This window comes from Peromyscus californicus, unplaced genomic scaffold (assembly GCF_007827085.1).
Source record: "Peromyscus californicus insignis strain IS unplaced genomic scaffold, ASM782708v3 Scaffold_9__1_contigs__length_137607984, whole genome shotgun sequence".
NCBI lineage: Eukaryota > Metazoa > Chordata > Mammalia > Rodentia > Cricetidae > Peromyscus > Peromyscus californicus.
The window spans coordinates 103806779-103829462 of NW_026294617.1; the positions used below are offsets into that span (position 1 = coordinate 103806779).

At 38.9% G+C, this 22684-nt stretch overlaps 1 protein-coding gene across 21 annotated transcripts in view; it reads left to right on the forward strand.

Moving 5' to 3' along the window:
- Positions 1-22684, forward strand: part of Camk2d (calcium/calmodulin dependent protein kinase II delta) — a 258730-nt gene that overhangs the window by 80085 nt on the left and 155961 nt on the right. For all 21 annotated transcript variants that reach the window (XM_052729980.1, XM_052729963.1, XM_052729971.1 and 18 more), the window contains exon 3: positions 12637-12696. In XM_052729980.1, coding sequence (XP_052585940.1) covers positions 12637-12696 — 60 coding nt within the window. The remainder of the gene's footprint in view (positions 1-12636; positions 12697-22684) is intronic.

Here is a 22684-nt window from a genome sequence, read left to right on the forward strand (position 1 = left end):
AAATGAAAGCACTCACAGAGTGTGACTAAGAATGAGTAATAAAAATAAACATTTTTTTGATGTATGGTCTTACGTAGGTATAGAAAGTGGCGGGTTTCACCATGCCATTTTTGTAAGCGTATGCCATTCCCGTCTCTCCTTCTCCTTCTCCGTTTCCCCTGCCTTTCATTACTTAAGACTGTATCTTTTTAAAGCTTATTTACTTTTTTATGTATGAGAAAGGATTTTACTTTAAAAATTTCAAAGCCAAACAACTTATAGGGAGTAATTGAGAGAATGCCAGACAGTATTTTGTGTATTGTTGTGCTTTTTCTTTTGTTTTTTGAAATTATAACCAGGCCTGTGTCTTACAGTGCGTTGCCTATGTTTTCTCCTAGTTGCTTCAGAATTTCAAGGATTTATTAACACCTTTGATCCGTTTATGAGTTGATTAGATAAGCAGCTCATAAAATAGGTGAGAGTTCAATTTTCTTGCGTGAACATGGGTGATAAACGCAGTCTGAGAAGTGATAATTTCACTTTCCTCTGAAGGGCCCCTCCCCCCACCCGGTGTGTCTATGTGTCTGTCTGTGTGTCATGGGGATGACTAAGATGAGGTGTCACTTTGCAGCGTAGTCCAGGATGTCCTACCACTCTGCAGTCTTCTTCCTTCGGAGTGACTACTGTTGTGATTACAGGCTTGTGATCTTATCCTGGTCTTGCAAGTCATCCTTATTTAAACTATTACCTTCTGGTTTTATTACTAGTTTGTAAGTGTGTAGACATTTTCCAAAACAGCTATCAGTCTGTGTTAGTTACTTGTCTTATTCCTGTGACAAAAGACTCGCACTTGGGGGGCAGTGTCTTCTCGCCCTATTCATCTTAATCTAGGTAGTCCCTCACAAAGAGGTCCAGAGCTTCATTTTCATGGCAATTTTAAGCTCATCAAGTCAAGACTAACCATCACAGTATCCTTGATCTGTTTGATAATATGGTTACAAAAAATACTGGTTGTGAATATGTTTAGGTACTATGCATGACAGAAATTATTTCCCCAGTGATAATGAAGTGATGTTACCTCAAATTTGTAATATATTAATGAGATGGAGAGGAATAAATACAAGGCTTTGGTTTCATTCTTTTGAATCCATAGCTTTCCTGTCTTTTGATGTTATTGCTGGGAGAGCCTTGCTAGAATCCATTTTTCCTCTGAGTTTTCAATTTCATGTCTTTTCTACGTGGTTGGTCACTCATGACTGATACAATGCATGAATAGGCTTTTGGTGACTTGTTTGACAAAATAAGTAACTTTATTCACTTAAAAAGGAAAGTAGATGTATAACTTTTGTGGAATATCGTAATGTGCAAATCTCATCTTTTACAATAAGTAGTTTTCTACCTACTATCATAGATGTAGCAAACCCTGAGCACCCAGATTTGGGTGGGCTGGAAGCCAGTGTGATTTATAAGAGTCTTTAAAAAGTAAGCAAATGTTGGCTTACAAAGTAAATTCAAAATAAATATATATTATAATGAAAATAGGCACAGGAAGTCCCATGTTTTAGTTGGTTATTTTCCCTTTTTGTTGTTTGGGACAAGGTCTCTCTGTAGCCTAGGCAGGCCTCAAACATGTGTCCAAGGGTGACCTTGAACTCCTGATGCTCCTGCATCCTCATGCACCATTACGCCCAGCTGAGTTTTAATGAGATGACAAATATAAAATATATAAATTCCCCCCCTCCCCCAAATAGTGAAACTGGATGTTTCTAGCTCTCTCCCCATGCATGTGTAGAGCAACCTGTAACACAGGCTCATGACCACGATGGCTCCGATGGCCGACCGAGTGTCACAGCCTCCTGCTGAGGACTAGGGGCTCAATGGTGCTGGAAGCATTCCTACATGGGCTGACTAGCAAGAACTCTGCACAGACGTGACCTGCAAGTCAGGTGCATTTATTTTGAAATTTACTTACTAAATAGATCTTCAGCTCAGCTTCTCCTTGGTTGGCTCTCAAAGACCTTTACAGCCACCCCAGTGCCAATAGACACAAACTTAAGTGTGTTGGAAAGGGAAGAGGAACAAGGGGGAAAAGATGAATTGCTGTTAAAATACCTTGTGTTGTAGCTTTGATGGAAGCATGCCAGTCTATGAAATCACTGCATAAGCCATTAGGGGAGCCCCCTGCACAGGAGAGACCCTGAAACTGTAGCTTCCTGCAATCCTGTCTATTCTAAGGGGAACTGACTGCTGGAGTGAATAACTCCAGGCGCTTCAAGCACCATAAATATTCACATTGCTTGCAGTTCTTTATTCTCTATTATTATTCAAAATCATTCTCTTATCTCAATTTTAAGGTGTTAATATTATACTACAATAAAAATTGTCCCTTAGAAATCTGTAAAAGACAGCCCATACTTTTCACCTTTAGAATAAGTTGTGTATATTTAATTCTTAATATAAGCAAAATGCATTTATTTTAACACACACACACACATCCCACAAAGAAATAGACTGTTGTGTTACTAATCAACTGCCTGTAAAAATTGCTAGGGCTGCTGTAAAGAATGGAAAAGTATGGATTGTATTTATATTTAGTATGTATTGTGTCCATTCTGGGCCCCTTTAATCTCTAGGCAGTCAAAGTTTAAAGGATTTTCATACAAATTATGTCAAATGGCTCAGCTCCATTGTGCCTAACATGGAAACGGAGTTGTATCTTAAAATCCCTCCAGCCTCACCGGTAACACTACACTGGGGGATTCTGGGAGATGGCAAATGTGGAAGCAAGGTAGAGTATTACACAGGATTCATTGTATAACTATTTATAGAATTACATTGTTGGCATAGTTAAAATATTTACACAAATAGAAACCACTTTAATCTTAATAGGCATTGTCCCAATCATTTCTTCCTGTCCTTGTTTATAAGGACCTGTTTTTAAATGATACTATCACTTGAGATGATAGTTTATACCATATGCAGTCTTCTGGGTAAACACGCTAATGAACACCTTGTACCATAAATGCTGTCCAGGTGAATTCCCCACCCCCACCCTTCATCCCCCACCACCTTGAACTGACCTTGATTTAACATTCATCCCACTGGTTCCCTTTACCCTATGGGGCCATGCCCTGCTCTGGGCCTGTCCAGGACACCTTGCTCCTCCCATCAGAGTCTGTGACAACATTAACAAGTCAAGTGTTTTGCAGTGAAACTGCCAGAGAAGCAGCCATGTTAGCAGAAGGCAGAGAAAGCCACGGAGGGACAGTAGTAAAACCATTCAAGGGACCAGCCAGGAGCAGGGATGGCTAAGCTCAGGCAGGGCTACTACCTGTGAGCAACACACACCACCCACACACTCTCTTGGTTATAAAGCAATCTACAGTCTAGTATCAATGTCCTTTGGACCCTAGTGTCTGCATTTAACTGTAAGACAGTGTTTCCACTTTGTTCCTAGTGGATCAAACTTCCTTCGGACCTAGAGTCCATCACCTAGTAGTGACAGGCTTCTATGGAGGCTCTCCTAAGGCTTGTTAGGTCCTGGAAGGTATCTCCATCTTTGTAGATAGATATGCCTATACTCTATATAGTCAGACATTAAATAATTGGTCATAAAAATGTCTTATAAATTAATGTACACTGTACTTAGAACATTAAAAAGCCTAAGATATACTGTGTCATTTGAACTGCAACTGAATAAGATCCTTAAGAGATACAGATTTTGCTTTACATTTGTGTAATTTTGTGGAGAGCATTATTTCATGACTTTTAACATTGTCTGCCAGAGTAGATGCCATTGCCATGGTGGGAGAAGGAAAATATTCTCCTAGAAGACCATATAAGGATGGTGCTATCAAATTTATATATTTTTTTACTGCCTTAAGAAATAAATTACAACACTATCCAGTAATTATCAATCTTACATAACAGATGATCAGAGCAGGTTCAGTTTGAATCTGTAATGTGGTTGAGCAAAAGAAGATTGAGCCAGGCACGGTGGCATGCACGCTGAGGAGGCTGAGGCAGGGTGATCATCATGAGTTCAAGGCCAGCCTAGGGTACAGAATAAGATTCTATGTAACCACCCCAGCTAAATAAAACCATCAGAAATTACATAACAGGCTTATATATCACATGGGTCAATTTAATTTGTTTAAAAAGCAATACATGCAGACTAAATATTTCCCTGGTTTTTGGTTTGTTTAAGAGGTGAAATACACTGTAAACGTGAATAATTTTTTTAATGTTTTGATTTTTTTCTCTCTTGTCTTAATAGTGAAAAACAGAAAAAAAAAAAAGGTGATTTACTCAATGTGACCACATTGGGAAGAGGAACAAAGAAATTCAGGGAATACTCACGTTCATCCCCCTGGTCCTGAGATGCTTATACATATCTAAGCCACCAAAGTTAAGGGGGGTGTTCTGCCCTCTCTGAACTGTCACTGTTTTTTTCTTATTTGTTTGTTTTTGTTTTTGTTTGTTGTTGTTGTTTTGAGATAGGGTTTCCCTGTGTAGCCCTGACTGTCCTGGAACTCACTATGTAGTCCAAGCTGGCCTTGAACTCAGAAATTCTCCTGTCTCTGCCTTGCACTGGGATAAAAGGCGTGTGCCACCACCACCTGGCTAACCCATCCTTGGTTTGACTCCACTCTCCTAAAGGGTGGCCTGAAATTCGACCTCCTTTTGTTTGGAGATAACAGTGGTCTTCCCACTATCTCTAGTAGTGGTGTTTTAAGTAGCATAATAATCATGTAAGTTATATGAAATTTTATTTCCATAATGGATTGTGATTACTGTAAAATGAACAATCTTTCTTATCGCTGATAGAATGAATATAATTTTAGTGCAGCTTTTAAGAGTCTATCTTAAACTCTAGCCCAGGCTTTTAGTCTTGTTTATGATGATTCTGTAGTTCATAGAGAACCTACTTCAACCTATGTGCATGCAGTACCTGGTGCTACATATGTCATGTCAATTTTAAAGGTGAAGTTTTTTTAAAAAATATACTTTTATTTTTAATTAACACATGCTTACAGGTTTGGATATGATATTTCGATAATGTATCCAATGTGTAATCATCAGATCAAAGTGCTTTGCATCTTTGTCATCTCAGAGATTTATTATTTCTCTGTATTGAGAACATTAAAAACTTTCTCTGCTCCTGATTTTGAATATTCTATAAACTGTAGTCAACTAGAGTTGCGTTGTGTCTTACAGCATTGGAAGTTAATCTTCTTGTGTAAACGAGATATCCTACAGTTCATTAGTCTGTAAGTCATGTGATGTGTTAAATGACTGAAGCCTGTTAGAAGAAAGTACAATACAGATCAAGTTGTGGAAACTTAGGACAACTAATTGGGGTATCCAGCTGTCAGTCAGTGCTAGGACCCGGGTAGCAACTCTTGTCTACTCTGCCCCGAAGCCATCTTCCCATCTCTTTGGGTTACTTTTTTTTAAACATATGTATAAGGTTCTACAGCATCAGGGTCACTATGGGCCTATATTTATCTAGAGCCAGCCCACTTTCCTCCAGAGGTAAACATGCAGAAATGAAGTGTAATCAAACAGAATGCCGCCGCCTCTTCCTCTTTTAATGAAATGAGTATTATGAAGTAAATGGAAGGAAGATATCTCCACAAGGGAATGACAGCATCTATTTAGTTTCTATGGAATTGCTCCTGGATTGACATCATAACTCATAATTTAATGTTTCCATGAGCTTTCCGCACAGAGAAAACCCTTAGGAAGATTTCAGTCCTAAATTAGGAGAAATGAACATTCAGTGCTAGAAGAATATCATGCCTATCATTGTGAAATGTCTCTGACATGGTCAGGGTGTCAGCAGAAATAATGAGGGTTTGCTGATATCTAATGTCAGAAAGAATCTAGATCAGATGGTTAAAAGTTTAAATTTGTGTTGTAATGCATTCACAATAGAAGAATAAAATGAGAAACATTAATGGATTTTAAAACCTTTAATTAAATGAATATGATGACTTTAAATCCATATTCAATGATGTGTTTTTTTAATGTGACCTATTTAAATGGGTACCATTTATATTCTTTCCAGAGGACTGCCTTAATTAGTGAGATTTTTTTTTTTAACAAGGAAAGTATATTCAGAATGTAATTCTGGAGCCCCTAGGAGTAAGGACCTGTAGGATGGAACTGTTTCTAAGACAGCTTCTCTCCAGGTTTCTCCACTAACAGGTTTATGTTTTCATAACCTTGTTTGTCTTGGTTTTAGCTCACAGAAGTTACCAATCAAGAGTGGAGCATCTATTCCTTTTTTTCTTTTTTTAAAAAAAAACCACTAATATTTATTTAATGCCTATTTTATGCATCTGAAACTGTCTTATATGTTTAAGATACTTACAGCAATTAGAGTGGACAACAAAACTTACTTTTAATTATTTCTTTTTTATTATAATTACATCACTTCCCTTTTTTTCCCCTCCCTCCTAACCATTCCATATACCTCTCCTTTCTCTCAAATTCATGGTCTCTTTTTTTCATTAATTGTTGCTACACACACAAACACACACACACACACACACACACACACACACACACACACACACACTGCATATATTCCCACATGCAATTTGCCCCATGTGTATGTTACTTCTGTGTATGTTTTCGGGGCTGACCGTTTGGTGAGGCCTCATGGGCTCTTCACTTCCATTTTATCATGTCTATATTGTCCCTGATGATCTCGTCCACACAGTCACGTTGGTAAAACTTCACAGGTGTAGCGTCTTTCACTTGGAGACCCAGTCTCCTAGGAAATTTCTTGATCCTCTGGCTCTTACATTTTTTTTTCTCACTTCTCTTCCTAAATGTTCCTTTAGCCTTAGGTTTAGGAGTTGTTTTGCAGATGTGTCTGTTGAAACTGGGCTCTTGACAACTCTGCATTTTGATTCATGGTGTTTTTCTGCAGTGGTCTCTGTCAGACAACAAAACTTTAAAAGTAGGAAGCTATGCAGTGAACACCTGCAATAGCACAACAGGTGAAGTAGTTTAAGGCCACATCGTTTAATTTCCCCTCTTCTGGGAATGACTCACTTGCCACATTTAGTTCACAAGAGTTAGGGGTGTCTCCTCTTAATTGTGCCTGTGATTGCTTGGAGACTGAACAAATGTGACATGAAATCGGAGTTGGGCTCATTAAAGTTCAGAAGCCAGAGGAGCATGGATAAGCTGAGCTCAAAACTGACAGACTCAAGAGATAGATCCCAGACTGGAGCATAGGGCCTCAGGAGCTGAGGACCTAGGCAGTAAGCAAAAGGAAGGCTGATCCTAGGGCTGCCACATGAAAAGCCAGTGGACAGAAAGTAGTAATGAAGGTAGATGTTCAGCTCTTCGTTGTCATGGACCTGATGGGTGTGACGCCGCCACAGTTTCATAGATTTGGTATCAGTTATTTAAGAGTGTGCTTCTCTTTGTGTGGAGGGAAGGCTGGAGCAGTTAAACCCTTTTGGCTATGGTAAAACCAAGCCTTTTTGAGGCTGTACATTCATGTAAGCTCGTAGCTTATGTCATGTGTGTAAGTATGTGCATGTGCTGGTAAAAATGGATAGTAACTGATGATCGCAACAGAAGACCAAACTCTTCCTCCGCCCGGCTATCCCTCAACATTGTGCTAAGATGCTCCACTGGACAAAGCTGTGGCTTGTCACACCTGAGATTCCCAGGAACTATGCTAGATGAGAACCAACTGATAGTGTTAGTAACAGTGATGTCACTTAGCAATCGAAGAAGTCGATGACAACTCCCTTCCCAGTGCAGCTCAGCAAGTTGTTGCTTTCTATAGTTTTCATGGTGCCCCTATTGCTGTGGGAAAGTGATTGAGGGCTAGCACTCACGTGTTTGGTCAGATGTTTTGCATGCATGCTAAAATTTTATTCTTGAACATGTAAAGGAGTCACTCAGTACTTCACTATGTCTGAATTTTAAGTTTTAATTTTGTTTGAAATAAGTTACCTTATTATGGCATCTTAAGCCAGAAAAGGTGACTATACCTAGATTCTCATAAACGGTTTCACGACCCAGAGGTTGTTCTTGGTGATGCTGTTCCCCACTGACTCCATGTCAAAACTGGATCAAAATATGTTTTCTTTATAGCATTGTTTGTGACAGTTCCTCAGCCATGTATCACTAACTCCATGTATCTTATCAAATCTGAAAAAAAAAATCACAGCCTGAAAGATTACATTTTTATTCCTAAAAGTGTGGGCTTTAGCTTCACGGAAGAATGAAGCCCAACTGTTATAGCTAGAGTGCTTTAATAAATATTAAATGACAAGGAAAGGTGGTTCTATATTAGCTTCAGGGCTGTGGCTAATAACAGCTTCAGGTCTGCGGATGTAGCTCAGTTGATACAATGCTTGCCTATTATGTACAAAGCCTTGAGTTCCAACCCTGGAACCACATGAGCTGCATATAGTGATGCATGCTTGTAATTCCTGTAATCGGGAAGTGCTATGAGGATCAGAAGTTCAAGATCAACCTCAGCTTTACAGTGAGTTTAAGATCAGCATGGGCTACAAGAGGCATCGTCTCAAAAAACAACAACAAACCCCCCCCCCCAAAAAAAAAATCTTCAAATAGTGCTAAACAAATGTCATGGGTCTCCTGTCTTGTATAACCATCCTTGTCTCTTGCTGTTGTAGTTGTGAGTGCTGGGAAAAAATGAGGCAGGATGTAGGAGTTCTGTTGCTGACTGGATTAAAAGAAAAGGAAACTTCAAGTGTATAATGAATTTATCTCCTCAGCAGGATAAATACAGACGTGCTTTTGAAGGAATAGGTACTTAATCCCTCCTCCTCAATTACCTACGCCTTTTAAAAGTAAAATTGTGAATTTGATGTTGAATTTGAATCACACCAGGTGGTATGCATATCCATTATTATAAAATTCTCATTTTAATGAAAACTAGGATTTAGATATATCATCATCTTTTTTTGGAATGTCAAAACACACCCCAGTGGGAGAGTGCAGAATACCTGATGATTCACGGGAGATCTAGAGCTTGATGACTGGGTGTGAGCAAAAAGTTGGTGAAGCTGCTGGAAGAGTGAAAGGTGTGAAAGTGGAAAGGGAGCGTGGTGGACAAACAGACCATAGAAGAGTCCTGTCGCCCCTGCCTCCCGCTGTCTATGCCCTCATGTTTCACAATCGGGCCAGTCCAGTTTCTCACTTCCCACCAACAGGTGACAGACATGGACCGTGTCTTCCATGCTCAGGCTAAATAAGAGAATGGCTATCACCTTTGCTTCCCCGACTATCCTGTGGTGGTTGTGATCTAATGGTACACGCCGGAAACTGAGGGCTGGCTCTGGCCAAGCTAAGAACTGAGGCCCACAGCACAACTGATCGGTGGCAACCAGTATGTAAACTTGGAAGCATATGAGTTCTCAGCCATGGCTGGTCCCTTGATTGGAGGGTGTAGTTAATTGCAGGATCCTGACTCACAAAAACTATGATTCTAAGTGCATATGAGTTCTGATTCTACACTTGTGATGTTTGACACACAGTAATAGAAAGCTAGTACACAGGTATAGTAGTTTGCGTAGGCCAACATAACAAATAAACAGACAGAATTTACTTCTTCACATGGTTCTGCAAGTTGGGTGTCTGTAACCAATGTGTCAGAGGCATGTTTTTCCTGTGACCTCTCTCTTGGTATATAGATAGCAACCTTGTCCCTCTCCACAGTTTTTCTTGCACATGTGTCAATATCCTGGTTTCTTCCTTTTGCACAGATACCAGCCATATTGAATTAGAGCCCACACGCTGACCTTGTTTTAATTACTGTTTAAAACATTCCATCCACAACTGTAGTCACATTTGTAGGTCTGGGGGTTAGGACTTCAGCCTATGAAATTTGTAAGGCAGCAGCTCTGCCAGCAACAGTCAGCTTTATTAAAACCAGGGCGGTGGCACATGTGTGCAGCAGATAGAAGCAGGAGGCTTGTTGGAAGTCCAGGGTCAACTGGAAGTCCATGGTCAGCCAGTTCCACATAGCAACTTTCAGGCCAGCCATAGAAACAAAAACCAAAAAATAAAAAAAAATAAGTAAAAGTAAATCTGTAATTATTTTTAGCTTTATAGCTCAAACAATGTAAAACTTATTGTCTATAAATGTTTTTGCTTCTTTGTTTTCCTTTATTTATGTAATATAATTACATATATTTCATATTTTACATTTGTATATGTCACCTGATTAGCATATATTTGCATATCCTTATCTCCATAATGAAGTTATAAATCTTGTAAGCATGTATATCTTCCATTTGCTTCCACGTAAAACACTTCACTTGTTTAAGATAATGGTAATAAGTACATTTTCAAAATTTGGTGTAACCTTTTGTGTTTACTTGTATATTTTTAAATAATAACATTTACATATAGTTAAGAATTAGGAGTTGTTCAAGGCATCACAGTTTGAAGAATTTCCATTGAAAGATACACTGCTTTAGGTAGTGTAGACAATCCAGAGACATGGTTTTAGGGCCTCTCCATGCTATGTGGCTACTTCATGAAAACATTGCTTTTCTCACAGTGTGCATGTGCATGCACACACTCAGACACACGTGTGTGCACACATTATTTTCCAAAACTCCAGAAGACAGTTTATATGTGCAGCTGTGATTGACAGTTCTCAAAATATGGATCTGGGAAAATTCTGGACTTCTCTCAGTGGATCTGTAAGGTCAAATGTATTTTTAAATGAAAGGAAGACCTTATTTGCCTTTTGCAAAACAGCTGTTAGCAGTTGTGTGTGTGTTGACATGTGATGTGTCATGAATGCAAAAGAAATGGCCAGTAGCATTGCTGGAATTTGCATGTCTCAAGGCAGTAGTGTTAAACCATAATACCAGTCCTTTTAGCACCGTTGTCCCCCTAGGGGAGATAGAAGAGCAGTTGTTTTCATTTAATGTTGTCTGTGATGAAGAAATCAAAGCTGTGAAACTTTAACTGTTGCTGATGCATTTGTAACATTCTGCATGATGGTTGCGCTGCATGAGGGAATACTTTTGCTCTGTCTCCACATTTGGTGTTTGCTCAGGCAAAGAACCCATGTGGTGGCCTGAGCGGACGCCCCACCAGCTGTCCCTTCACCAGCATCATTGGTACTGGAAAAAAAAAAACAACACCCAAAAAGCTAGCTGGGGTCATTCAGACTTATGTGGACAGATGTGAACAGTGAGCATCTCATTTCAAGGGAAGCAACTGCAGCAGGCAGTATTTATTGCTGATATCATAAACTTTCAAGAAAAACAATTAGAATTTAGGGCAAATTGTATCTACCCACGAGAGCTGACTGATAACCCAAGCTAAAGGTTTTTCTGATGTGATTGGTGGTGATATTAACTGATTGCACTTTTATGAAGACCTACAATGGAATATGCCAGCATTCAGAAGAACTATATTATCTACTGAACCACTATTTCCCAATGACAGTGGTATCATGTGATAAAATGGTGTACTTCTTTCTAAGTGTAACATAAGGTTTTAATATGATGGAGTAAAGTTTAATTGTATTAGACAATATATAATGTTGAAAGTCCATTTGATTTAAACATTAACATTTATAACCTCATTTGATAGGGATCATAAATTTGATTTGTAAGGTTTCAAATTTGACATGGCACCTAAGCTTTAAAAACAAAACAAAACTACCATATGTTGAGTTTGGGTGTAACATTAAAGAGCAGTATCCATAGTTATCTGAAAAGCCCTTTAAATTATGTCCTGTATATTCTTGTAAGGTCAGATTCTATTCATACACTAAAACACCAACCAAATTGCATGGCAGACTGAATATCAAAGCTAACATGACGATGTGATCTTCATTGTTGGAGAGGAATTGAAGGGACTCACAAAAATGTAAAATGGATTCTCTCTTTTCATTATTATTTCATTTACCTGAGCAAATGGAGTATATTTACCAGGAAAAATATGGTAGGCAGGCAGAGGAAGGTGGAGCTGAACGGCAGCATGGATTTTTGGAAGTGTTGCTTGCAGAGAAACAGCACCCGCATAGGGATTTAGCCAAGCAACTGTGTGGAGAACAGTTGACCACACAGGAAACCCTTTGCTCCCAGGGGTAAACTATAGTGACCTCATCAGCACTGTGACATTTGGATTCCTGTTTCCAGATACGCATCCTATATAAATTTGCTTATTTTGAGTGATTTCAGGTGTCATGAATGCTGGCAATCCCAGCACATGAAAGGCTGAGGCAGGAGGATTGTGAGCTTTAAGTCAGCCTGGAGTACAGAGTGAGAACCAGAACCTGTCTTACAAAACCAACCAACCCCAAACTCCCCCAGATAAAAATAAATGCAAAACAAAATGCAAAGACAGGAGTTATTGTTATGTGCCAGCCCTTACCCTGTCAACATTCCAGGTGTGAATTCTGCTGTGTTCTGCAATTTAATAAAACACCAAGACAATCCAAACTACAGAAAACGAGGTTGCTGCATTAGGTACTTTTCACCTAAATGCAACTTCAAATGATCACTGTCTTTTAAAAGGAATCAAAAGATAAATAAGAACAAATACGCTTTATGCCATCTGTATACTGCCTATTATGACTTACTATTTTTGGCCTTCTTGTAATTTATTTTTTTCTCTATCATTTTTCAACAGATCACCAGAAACTGGAAAGGGAAGCTAGAATCTGCCGTCTTTTGAAGCACCCCAATATTGGTGAGGAATTATTTTCAACGTATCTTAAATGATATATGTTATGTACTATATGAAACTACAGTAAAAGTTTTAATTTCAATAATCAGAGTATTTATAGCTACTAACAAATAGATTGTAATCTCTTGATCATGGTTACATTTGATCTTTCTTAAGTTTTTATATATATTTTATTACATCGTCCCTTTTAATACAATTTGTGAAGCAAGATTGAAAATTTAAAAAAAATATTTCAATTAATTAACTTTACTTTCTTTTGTAGAAATGAATATAACAATGAAATAAATATTGTTTATTTCCTGTTGTACTGAAAATTGATTGCACATTAGCCGATGAGCATGCTGAGATTAATTTAAAATTAAGTAACATCTGACTATGTTTTATTCACCTTATTTTAACATGTTTTGTAGTCCGCTGTGTTAGCTCACAGTTTTCCTCTGAACACTTCTGAAATAAAAAAAAAAATGATGACCTTTTACTCAGTTAGGAAAGGAGCTGTAAAAACAGGCATTACTTGTTAAAATTTGTAGCTATAGTTTTTCAAGAAGTAGCAATTCCTCATAGACAAACAGTATAAAAACAAAAAAACCCCACATATGTATACTCATATGAGACAAGGAGCTAAAAATTTGGAAAAAAAAAAAACACAACCAACATATGGTAATATTTGGAATCTGTTTGTGTGTGAGTGTAATTAAGAATTGTTCAGCGGCTGCTGGTGATGGAGAGAAGAACTAGGCCATTATCACCTCAGTTGCTTTTGACTTATCCTGCCCCATTGAGGGATTCCAGTTCAGAGAAACGGTCAGGGCCATATCATTCTGAGTGGAGAATTTGAGTCAAGACTCCTCTTGAGATGACTCCATGAGAAGGAGCTGGTCACGTGGCCTGCTGGAGCTAGAAGATAGTCATTCTAAACAGAGCGAGAGTCAGCAGCTAAGGAGACCCCAAGGCAGAAGCTTGCCCAGTGCACTCCACCAGCTCTTGTTTTCTAGTTGGAGGAAATAGGAGCGTTTGAGTTTTTTGCTTTATCTTAACTGTTTTAATTGCTGGGTCCCTAAATTACTTAATCTAACTCTCTTGTATTTACTTCTGTGGAGAATAGTGATTTAGAAACAGCACTAGCAGCTATCCCAGGGGAGTAATCCCCTGCCAACAAACAAGGGATGTTTTAGCTTGAAAGAGGCATCCTGGCTGAGCATACCTTTAATCCCAACCCTCAGGAGTCAGAGGCAGGTGAATTTCTCTGAGTTCCAGACCAGCTGAGGCTGCAGAGTCAGACCTTGCCTCAAAACAACACATAAATAAATATGAAAGAGCACCTGAGCTCCCTGGAGAGAGCAGAAGGGAGGTGCTATCTAGCAGGGTCCTGCTGTCTAGCAGGGCTTCCTGTAGCTGATGTTCACAGCTGCCCTGGACTGCACATGGAAGCCTGGAGGGGCCTGGATTGCCCAGCAGCTGAGGTTCTTAATCTCTATTTTATTATTTGCTCTTTTTTACTGCCTTGTTTATCTATAATTTAAAAATCTGTTACATTTTAAAACTTCAAGAAAACAGACACTATGTTTGACAGTTTCTCCCCTGTGAAATTCTTCTTCTTTCATTTCTTTTCCTCATTTTTTTCTTCTTCTTAGACAGGGTCTCACTGTATGATCTGAAACTCACTATGTAGACCAGGCTGGCCCAGAAGTTACAGAGATCTACCTCCTATTGCCTTTTGGTTTTAGGATTAAAGGCATATACCACCAAAGAGTCAAGTCTTGAGAACTTACAGTAAATAAAAATGTTTGTTTTTTTTCCCTAAAGAGAAACATTTTAAAGGACCCCAAAGCGACAATTTATTAAACAACTTTTCTTCAGTGCTTTTTAAAGCATGTTTTTTTCTAATTGAAAAAGCAATATGTACACTTAGAAATAATTTCAGAAAAATATAATGATGGTTAAATAAGAAACTGGAGGAAATAGTTTGTAATATTTGTTTTATATGTTTCTGGCTTTTTTTAAAAAATGAACCTTATGCCTGGCTAACTTTCAGCATTCTTCGTTGTGTGCCTTCTTACTGTGTTACACATTTTGTTAGAACTGTCCCACTCAACATAGCATCGAGAATAGAGTGGTAGGTTAGCGGTGTGCCGGGCTGTCACAAAGACAGGGAAGCAGTAGTCAAAGAGATGCTGTCTCTGCCTGCAAACCTTGCATTGGAGTGTGTAAACAAGCCAACCTCCAGATAATGTCATAGAGATTCCTGATGCTCGTAATTGATGTAGGGTAATTGGATATGTGGAGACTGAGTGGCTCCTGTTTAAAAAAAAAAAAAAAAAAGAGCAGAGTCAGATGCTAGTTAGCAGTGAAGACAGATTTTGCCCTGACTACTGCACTATGGGAAAGAAGTGAGCAGCACTGTCAGTCACATACTAACATGCAGCATGACTGACAGGATTCTTTACTCACAGACTGTCCTAGGAAGGTCATGAGCAGAGTCCAAAGTTGGGCCTGTTTGAAAAGAAGAGCGCATTTGTCACTACGTTAAAATGGCTTGTCCCGTAAAATATGACTGGGGGGGGGGGTCACATTTAAACTGACATGTAAACAACTGTGGAAGATTCCTGAGCACACTCAGGAGGAGAGCAGTTCAGGCTAGAGGGCCCTTGTCAGGAGGAGTGAAGGGAGCAGCCAGAGTGGAAAGAATGACTGAGCCGGCAGGGTGGGTGTCTCGTCCCATAGGGCTGCATTTGCTGGGTGAGGGAGCTTGGCTCTCCTTCTAAGTGCAATGGGAGGCCAGTGGGACAGTGGGAGGATTTTCATCTGATTGGCTTTGCCTTCTGTGTGCAAAGCAGATTATAGCCAAGTGCAGTGGTACACAGTCAGAGAGAATAGTGTTCAATGTGTCACAACTCCAGCATTCCAATAACAGGCCACAGATTATGTAGCATACACTCGGTGTTTTGTTTTAATAATTGAGGAAATATTGTTTGAATCTCTGACATAATACTCCAGAGTCATAATTCTTAAATGACTGAATTCTTGATGACCATACCTCTTCAATTGCCTTGATAAAGAGGTACTGGTGTTTAGAGATGCTAACTTGATGATTGCAAAGATGTAGGTGATTCTATTCTGTTTTTAACAACAACAAAACTGAGGTTGTTTGGCTCACCCAAGTTCCTCTGATGTATAGGATGGGCAGTAAATGATAAAGTTCAATCACTAGGCTGGCATGGCGGAGCACACCTGTAACCCCAGTGCTTGGAAGATTGAGGCAGGAGGACCAGGAGTTCAAGTCCATCTTTAGCTATATAGTGCATTTAATGCCCTCCTGGGATACATGGCACACTGTCTCGCTAACATAAAGTAAAATAGGTCAAATACTGAAAAACACGTCTTAATATAGAGCTGTTTCAGAACATGTTCTGTCTGCACAGGTTTTATTATATGACACGTGTAACAGCACATGAAGTTGCATTTGCTGACAAGTGTTGACCTCATATAGAGATGCTCCGCTTCCTACGAAGAAGTTTTTCAGGCCTACGATTGCTAAGTACATTTAGGATCTACATAAGTTTATTTTTCCAAACTCTAAGCCTCAGAGTTTCCGTTGGAATGATCTAAGCCTACTTTAGAATCTGCAGATAGAGACCGAAGGTCCCAGGAGCAAAGCTTTATGGAAAGGTCATCATCAGACAGGCCTCTCAAGAAGTGCTGTTCTTCCCTCCTTCCCTGCCTCTGTGGCTGTGAGGGTTACACAGCAAACTGACACTGTGACTGCCATCCTAGACGTTCCCGGTCTTCGAAACATACCATCCCTCAAATTCCCATAGGACAATATTAGCAATGATGTGTGTGTGTGTGTGTGTGTGTGTGTGTGTGTGTGTGTGTGTGTGTGTGTGTGTCTGTCTGTCTGTCTGTCTTTCTGCTCTTTTAGCAGATCACTTCATCCAACCTGTAAATTCCATTTTTTTCCATTCTACTCTGCCAGCACTTGTCTCCAGCATCCTCAGGTCCTGTGGAGAACTAGTGCAGCCAGGCACCGTGACTGTCAAGCCGAAATAATGCTCTCATCACTCAACAAATGAATAAGTAACCATCACTGCGGTGTTGCTAGCTTTGAACCCTTTGAAAGAAAGTAACACAGAGAAGGCAGGCAGGCTTGAGTAAATACTGATTAGTCTCTAAGAAAAGGAATACAAATGCTAAAACCCCATTGGTCATATGAGGCAGGACTGAAATTTTGGATGATGGAAATTCAGCATCCCCCACAGTAACACTTCTCAGTTTTTCCATAAGAATTCTTCCTCTGTTATTGATTATTCTTATATTCACAACATTTTATTTACACGGAGGGAATAATTTTTACTGCTGAGGTACTTTCTCTAGTGACTTTCTGACAGGAAAATAAGGCCACATATTGTTTAGTATAAAAAGCAAAGCGTTCTTGTTTTATGGTTAGCTTTTATTTGATTAAATCTCACCTCTTTATCTTGATTACTTGGTGTGAAGGCTCAATTTCCTATAATATATTACTGTCTGAAGAATTGATTGTCTTTTCCAATAAATGTGAAAAACAGCAGGAAGAGACTTTTCCCCTTACAAATACATTTTTTTTTCAAAATGTATTTTTATCTGCACTCTTTCTCTGCCCGTCCTGCCTGGCTCCCAACCTCTCCATCTGCTTCCCTTCTTCCTCCCCTCCTTCACTTCCTCTCTCCCTCCCTTCTTTCTCCTTCCTTCATTCCACCCCTTAGTTTCTTCCTTCCTCCTTTCTTCTCTCCTCCCTCCCACCCTCCTTGTTCACATAGTATTATGACAGTGTTATACCCTTTATAATACCTGACTGAAAGTGAAATTCATCATTGTTATGTAGACATTTTAGTAGAAAGGCAACCTGAATATCATTTATTCATATTAATATTATTGTGCCACTGCCCCACCAACATTTTTTTGTATTATTGACAGTTAATACAAACTTATCTATCACAAGCTATCACATTAAGATTTGAAAATAAATAAATAGTGTTGTGTTGGAATTCCAAAGAACTTTGCCTCTAGAATTAGTAATAAAATTGTGTTACTGGGCACTGGTCTAAGGGTAATCTTCTTGTGTGTCCCACCTTTTAGTTTCTATAGCAAACACATGCCATTATTTTCTCCATTTTATAGACAAGGAATAGGAATGAAAGCCCATAGAGATTGCTCGGTTTAACCATGTCCGGTACGGTGGGTTGGAATCCACATGTCTGTACCCTAGCATCACAACTGAGATCTTCTATGCTCCATGTTGCTGCTACCCACTGTAGCAGTCTGGGTTAGTCACCCTGTTCTTTCAGATGTACAGAAAATAATCTTAAGATTTTTATGACGATTGCTCAGACCAGTTCTCTTACCTAGAGAAATTCCTGATTTGGGTCTTTATCTTTAGACCCTTTTGCCGGAGGGAAACATCAGCATTAGATTATTTAAACACTAATGATTAAGACAGTTTCTATAGAACCAAGTACTCTTCAATGACGCAGGTTAGTATTTTGGTAACAAACTTGCCCTGTCATTTAGATGACCACAACTGACCTGCAATAAATTCTGTATTTTACATGTTGTACAAGATAGTCTTTTACTTTTTTCTCATTGATTAGAAAAAGTGAACCAAATATTTATCAGAAAACAGTAAAAGCTAAAGAAACAACACAGAATGGCAACCGATGTGATACTGTATAGTATTTAAAAAACTTATTGCAAAACACTGTGTGTGGGGAGAAGTCAGGATTAAGTTGCTATGTGATGCTGAATACTGAGTGATGACTAGTGGTATCAGTGAATCATGCAAGCACATGATGAATGTCTTTAAAATAAACTTACTTAACGCACCCGGAATAGTGATGTACTAATTTAAAGGTATTAGTAATTTTTAAAAAATCCTCTTGTAAAGTCTTTCTGTGTGCTCAAACTGGTCTGGACCACCCATCTCCTGAGTGCTGAGGTTACAGATGTGTGCCACCATGCCCAGACCATGTTAGAATGTTGAGATAGTTTCTGAGAGTGTACTTTAACATGTGATTATAGCGTTTGTTTTTGGGCATTTTGTTAGCTGTCATTTATTATGGTAGAAAAGTTTCTGCATTGGGAAAAGTAGCTCTAAATATTTATTACTAATAAATTTAAATATGAGATTTTATCTTCTTTAGAAATGCTCCATGGGTAGACAGTTTTGCCTCTGAGTTTGATTTACAGTGCATCATGTAACAAAATCAGATTCAGGTTGAATTAACTTACCATGAACTTATGGGGCTCATTTGATATAATATTACCTTTAGCGTTTACTTTTAAGACCAATAACCTGCGTTGAAGGAAATGGGAAAATTCAGAGGAATGACTTCTGTTCCTCTCTTGAAATATTCTTTCATGTGTTTTATTTAAGTAGTAATTTAAATTTATTTCCCATGAATTGACAGAAAAAATATTTGGTTTGCTTATACTAATGACATTTAAATTTTTTTATAATTCATTTTTCAAACTTTAGATTTCTAGTGATGAGTTTTATCCACTAAATATTTTAAAAATAATAAGGAATTTTCAATAGCTTGAAAAACCAAAGAATATGGAAGTTTTGTAAGCATATTATTTTGAAGTATTTGTCTTTCATCTGTTATTCTGAGAAAATAAATGGGTCTTATGTTGTTATTTTTTTTTGCAATTATCTAAGAGGACTCTTACATTCTATAAATATTTGCTTTGTAAGCACATCAAACATTATTATCTTTGAAACATCAGTATTTTTCCATTTACATGCATTTGTATGGGATATTTATTTTAAAAAACAGCTTTTATCTTATCTATTTTTATATACTTTGAACTGGTGAAACAACAGTGTATTTTGATTAACTCTTAAATGCTTTTAAAAATATAATCTTTCCCACTTGTCATTTTGTTTATAATTAATTAAATATCATTAGATGGGTTTTATATACACATTTGATTTGGGAATTAAAGAAAATGATACCTGTGTGAGTATGGTACAAATGCAACAAAAAGTCAGTCAATAACAGTGTATAAATAGTTTTAGAAGCTCTCAACTGTTTCCAGTGAATAGAGATGTGATGAGTCTGGTAGTTAGCCAAATCACTAACTATTTACAGCTCACATCCTGAAAGACCACAAAGATGACCGAGGCATAGTCCTTGATCCCAAGCACAGAGCCAAGCGTTACTTATGCAACTCTAGTGTGGTACAGTTACATTCTGCAATGAAGCTGTTAATTAGGAGCCACCGAAGTGTGAAATACAGTCTAAGAATATTGAAGTTATGAGTTGTAAAAGTCCTTATCATTCCTGAGGACAGAGAACTGGAATGATTTTATTGTCAGCCGTGGAGACTGACTGGAAGTAATAGTGGAGAAATTCTACCTCCGAAGGGAAGGGATTTGGTCTTTAATCTGTAGAAACTAGGTAATTTATTAAAGATTTAAGGATTATCAATTTCTCAGAAGAATGTATTGGTAGTAAAAGGCAAAGGTGTTTGGCATCAGGAGCAACTGGTATAGAGAGAGCATTTGAAAGCCTTTGGAATTTATCCTAGGTGTCAGGGCATGGTGGATCCTGAACCATAGCATGGCAGCTAGATGACAAGGGAAAAGTACTAGAGATGTCACTGTATTTTTAGAGGTGTATCTTCAGGAAGGCTTGGGCAGTGGTTAAGTTGTGGCAGATGGGAAGGGAGGTTACCCTGAGGTTTCTAATCGGGGTGATTGCAGACACTGATCCCTTCATCTGCTAATGGAGAACAAAAGAGAGAAACAGAGTTGTGAAATAGTAGAAATTTAGATGAGGGGAGAACATGATTGTGTTGTTATTATTAAGGACTGGAAAAATACCCTTCTTAATGGGCCATGGAAGAAAAAGAAAACCCACAAGACATACACACACACACACACACACACACACACACACACACACACACACCCCAAATGCTGTTCAAACTTCTGATCTTTGGCCTCTTGGCAGAATCTGTGAACCTTACACCTTTTGTGGTCTCCTCTTCAGAATCGAAATGGGTGACAATAACGATGATTGCCCCCCCCCCCGGGCCAAAAGTGAAAGCTAGCCATGGAGAGTCAAGTTAGATTTTCAGCGTCAATAATGAATGCATAAGCAGTAACTCTCAGTTGTGACTTAGAATGTTCTCTCTGCTCTTCCATGCCTTTTTTAGTTGTGTGTCTCAAACTGGTTCAGTTGTTTAAGTTTGTATGTTTGCATATTTGTGTTTTATTTCTATGAGGCAAAATTGCATGGAAATCTAGAGAGTATGTATGAATCTATATTTCATGGTCCCTGTTGCATACCTGAGACAGTGAATGTGGGTGAGCCCACCAGCCTTGTAGTATAATTAATTATGTTATAGTAGAGACCATAGTCAGATGAGAAGACTAGTTATTGAACAAAAAGTTTTATAAAAAGCAATAACAATACTTTTCTTTGATTATTTTCATTCTGAATATGCTTAAAGGAAACTTTTTTTTTTTTTTTTTTTTGGTTTTTTTTCGAGACAGGGTTTCTCTGTGTAGCTTTGCACCTTTCCTGGAACTCACTTGGTAGCCCAGGCTGGCCTCGAACTCACAGAGATCCGCCTGGCTCTGCCTCCCGAGTGCTGGGATTAAAGGCGTGCGCCACCACCGCCCGGCGCTTAAAGGAAACTTTAAGGCAGCTAATTTTTTTTTTTTTAATTTTAGATAAATATGTTTGTTTTTCAGCCTTCAGGGACTCTGGTCCCTTCACTTTCTCCTTCTCTTGGAGATATTTGGCAATGTGTGGAAGTGTTTTTTAGCATCACAACTGGGAGTACCCTGCTGGCATCTTTGGAACATGCTACAGGGCATCCTTCACTGCACAGGACAGCATATTATAATCATTAATTATGAGGTTCAGGGCTGTGCAACCTGGATTTCAAAAGGACTGCAGCATTAAGAGAAAAACAACAAATAGACAGTCTTATTGGTGTATCTCCAGAATTGTGCATTCTCCTTACATACCTGAAGAATCAGTCAGTAGATCTCCTTCAAATAAAGGGCACATCCAGTGAGGAGCGTGAACTGGTTTGGAATAATTGACATTCATTAATTAAACTGAGGCATGGAAAGTCCAGTGGAAGCAGAAGCCGAGGAAGCGCAGCCTGGAGCTGACACAGTCTAACTCTGTCTTTGCAAAACTGTCTTATTACACAGCCATATCAAGCCTGATTCCCACTGCCGCATACCAAGTGGTAACAACATTTATTTAAATAAAGTAGAATAATTCAAACTTCTGCCTAATTTTGACATGCCTTCTCCTCAATTAATCTGAGTCAGTGGCGTGCCGCTGTGATGTAACTGAGCAGAACAGCTAGCCCGGAAAAGAAGAAAAACAAAAAGGAAGGTATCACAGCCTCTATGTGATATTTTTTCTATAAAACAAAAAAATATTAATTTTTTGAGACAGCAAATAGGCAGAGTAATTGAATGCAGTTACTTGCTTTTCCTTTGGGGAGATTTTAGTTCGTAGAGGGAAATGACAATGTCCAATTTAATTTTAAAAGATCGTCCTGGCTGATGACAGTGCAACCATTGTCCCCCTCTGTTTAGAAACTCACATGCAGCTTCCCATGGCCCTCAAAACAAGCCCGAGTCCTCAAGGACCGGCACGGCCAAGTCCAGTGAACGGCTGCCCTTCCCTCTTCCCATCCTGGTCTCACCATCTCCAGTTTCCCTCTGGTCCTCTGCCCTAGTCCCTCTGAACAACTTGTGTTTCATTAGCTATAACTGAGTTCTGTGGTAGGGCAGTGCCTGAACCTCTTCCTGGGCAGGTCGCTCTCTTCCAGAACCTCAGCATCACCCCCTTACCCTCAGGCCTGTGCTAACCCACCCTCAAGGTGAAGAAGGGAAAGCTGCCTCTGCTAGCTCACCATGGAGTAGCAGCTTGCCTCCTAGCCTAGACGAGCATCCCTAACTAACTTGTCTGGCTTCCATTCT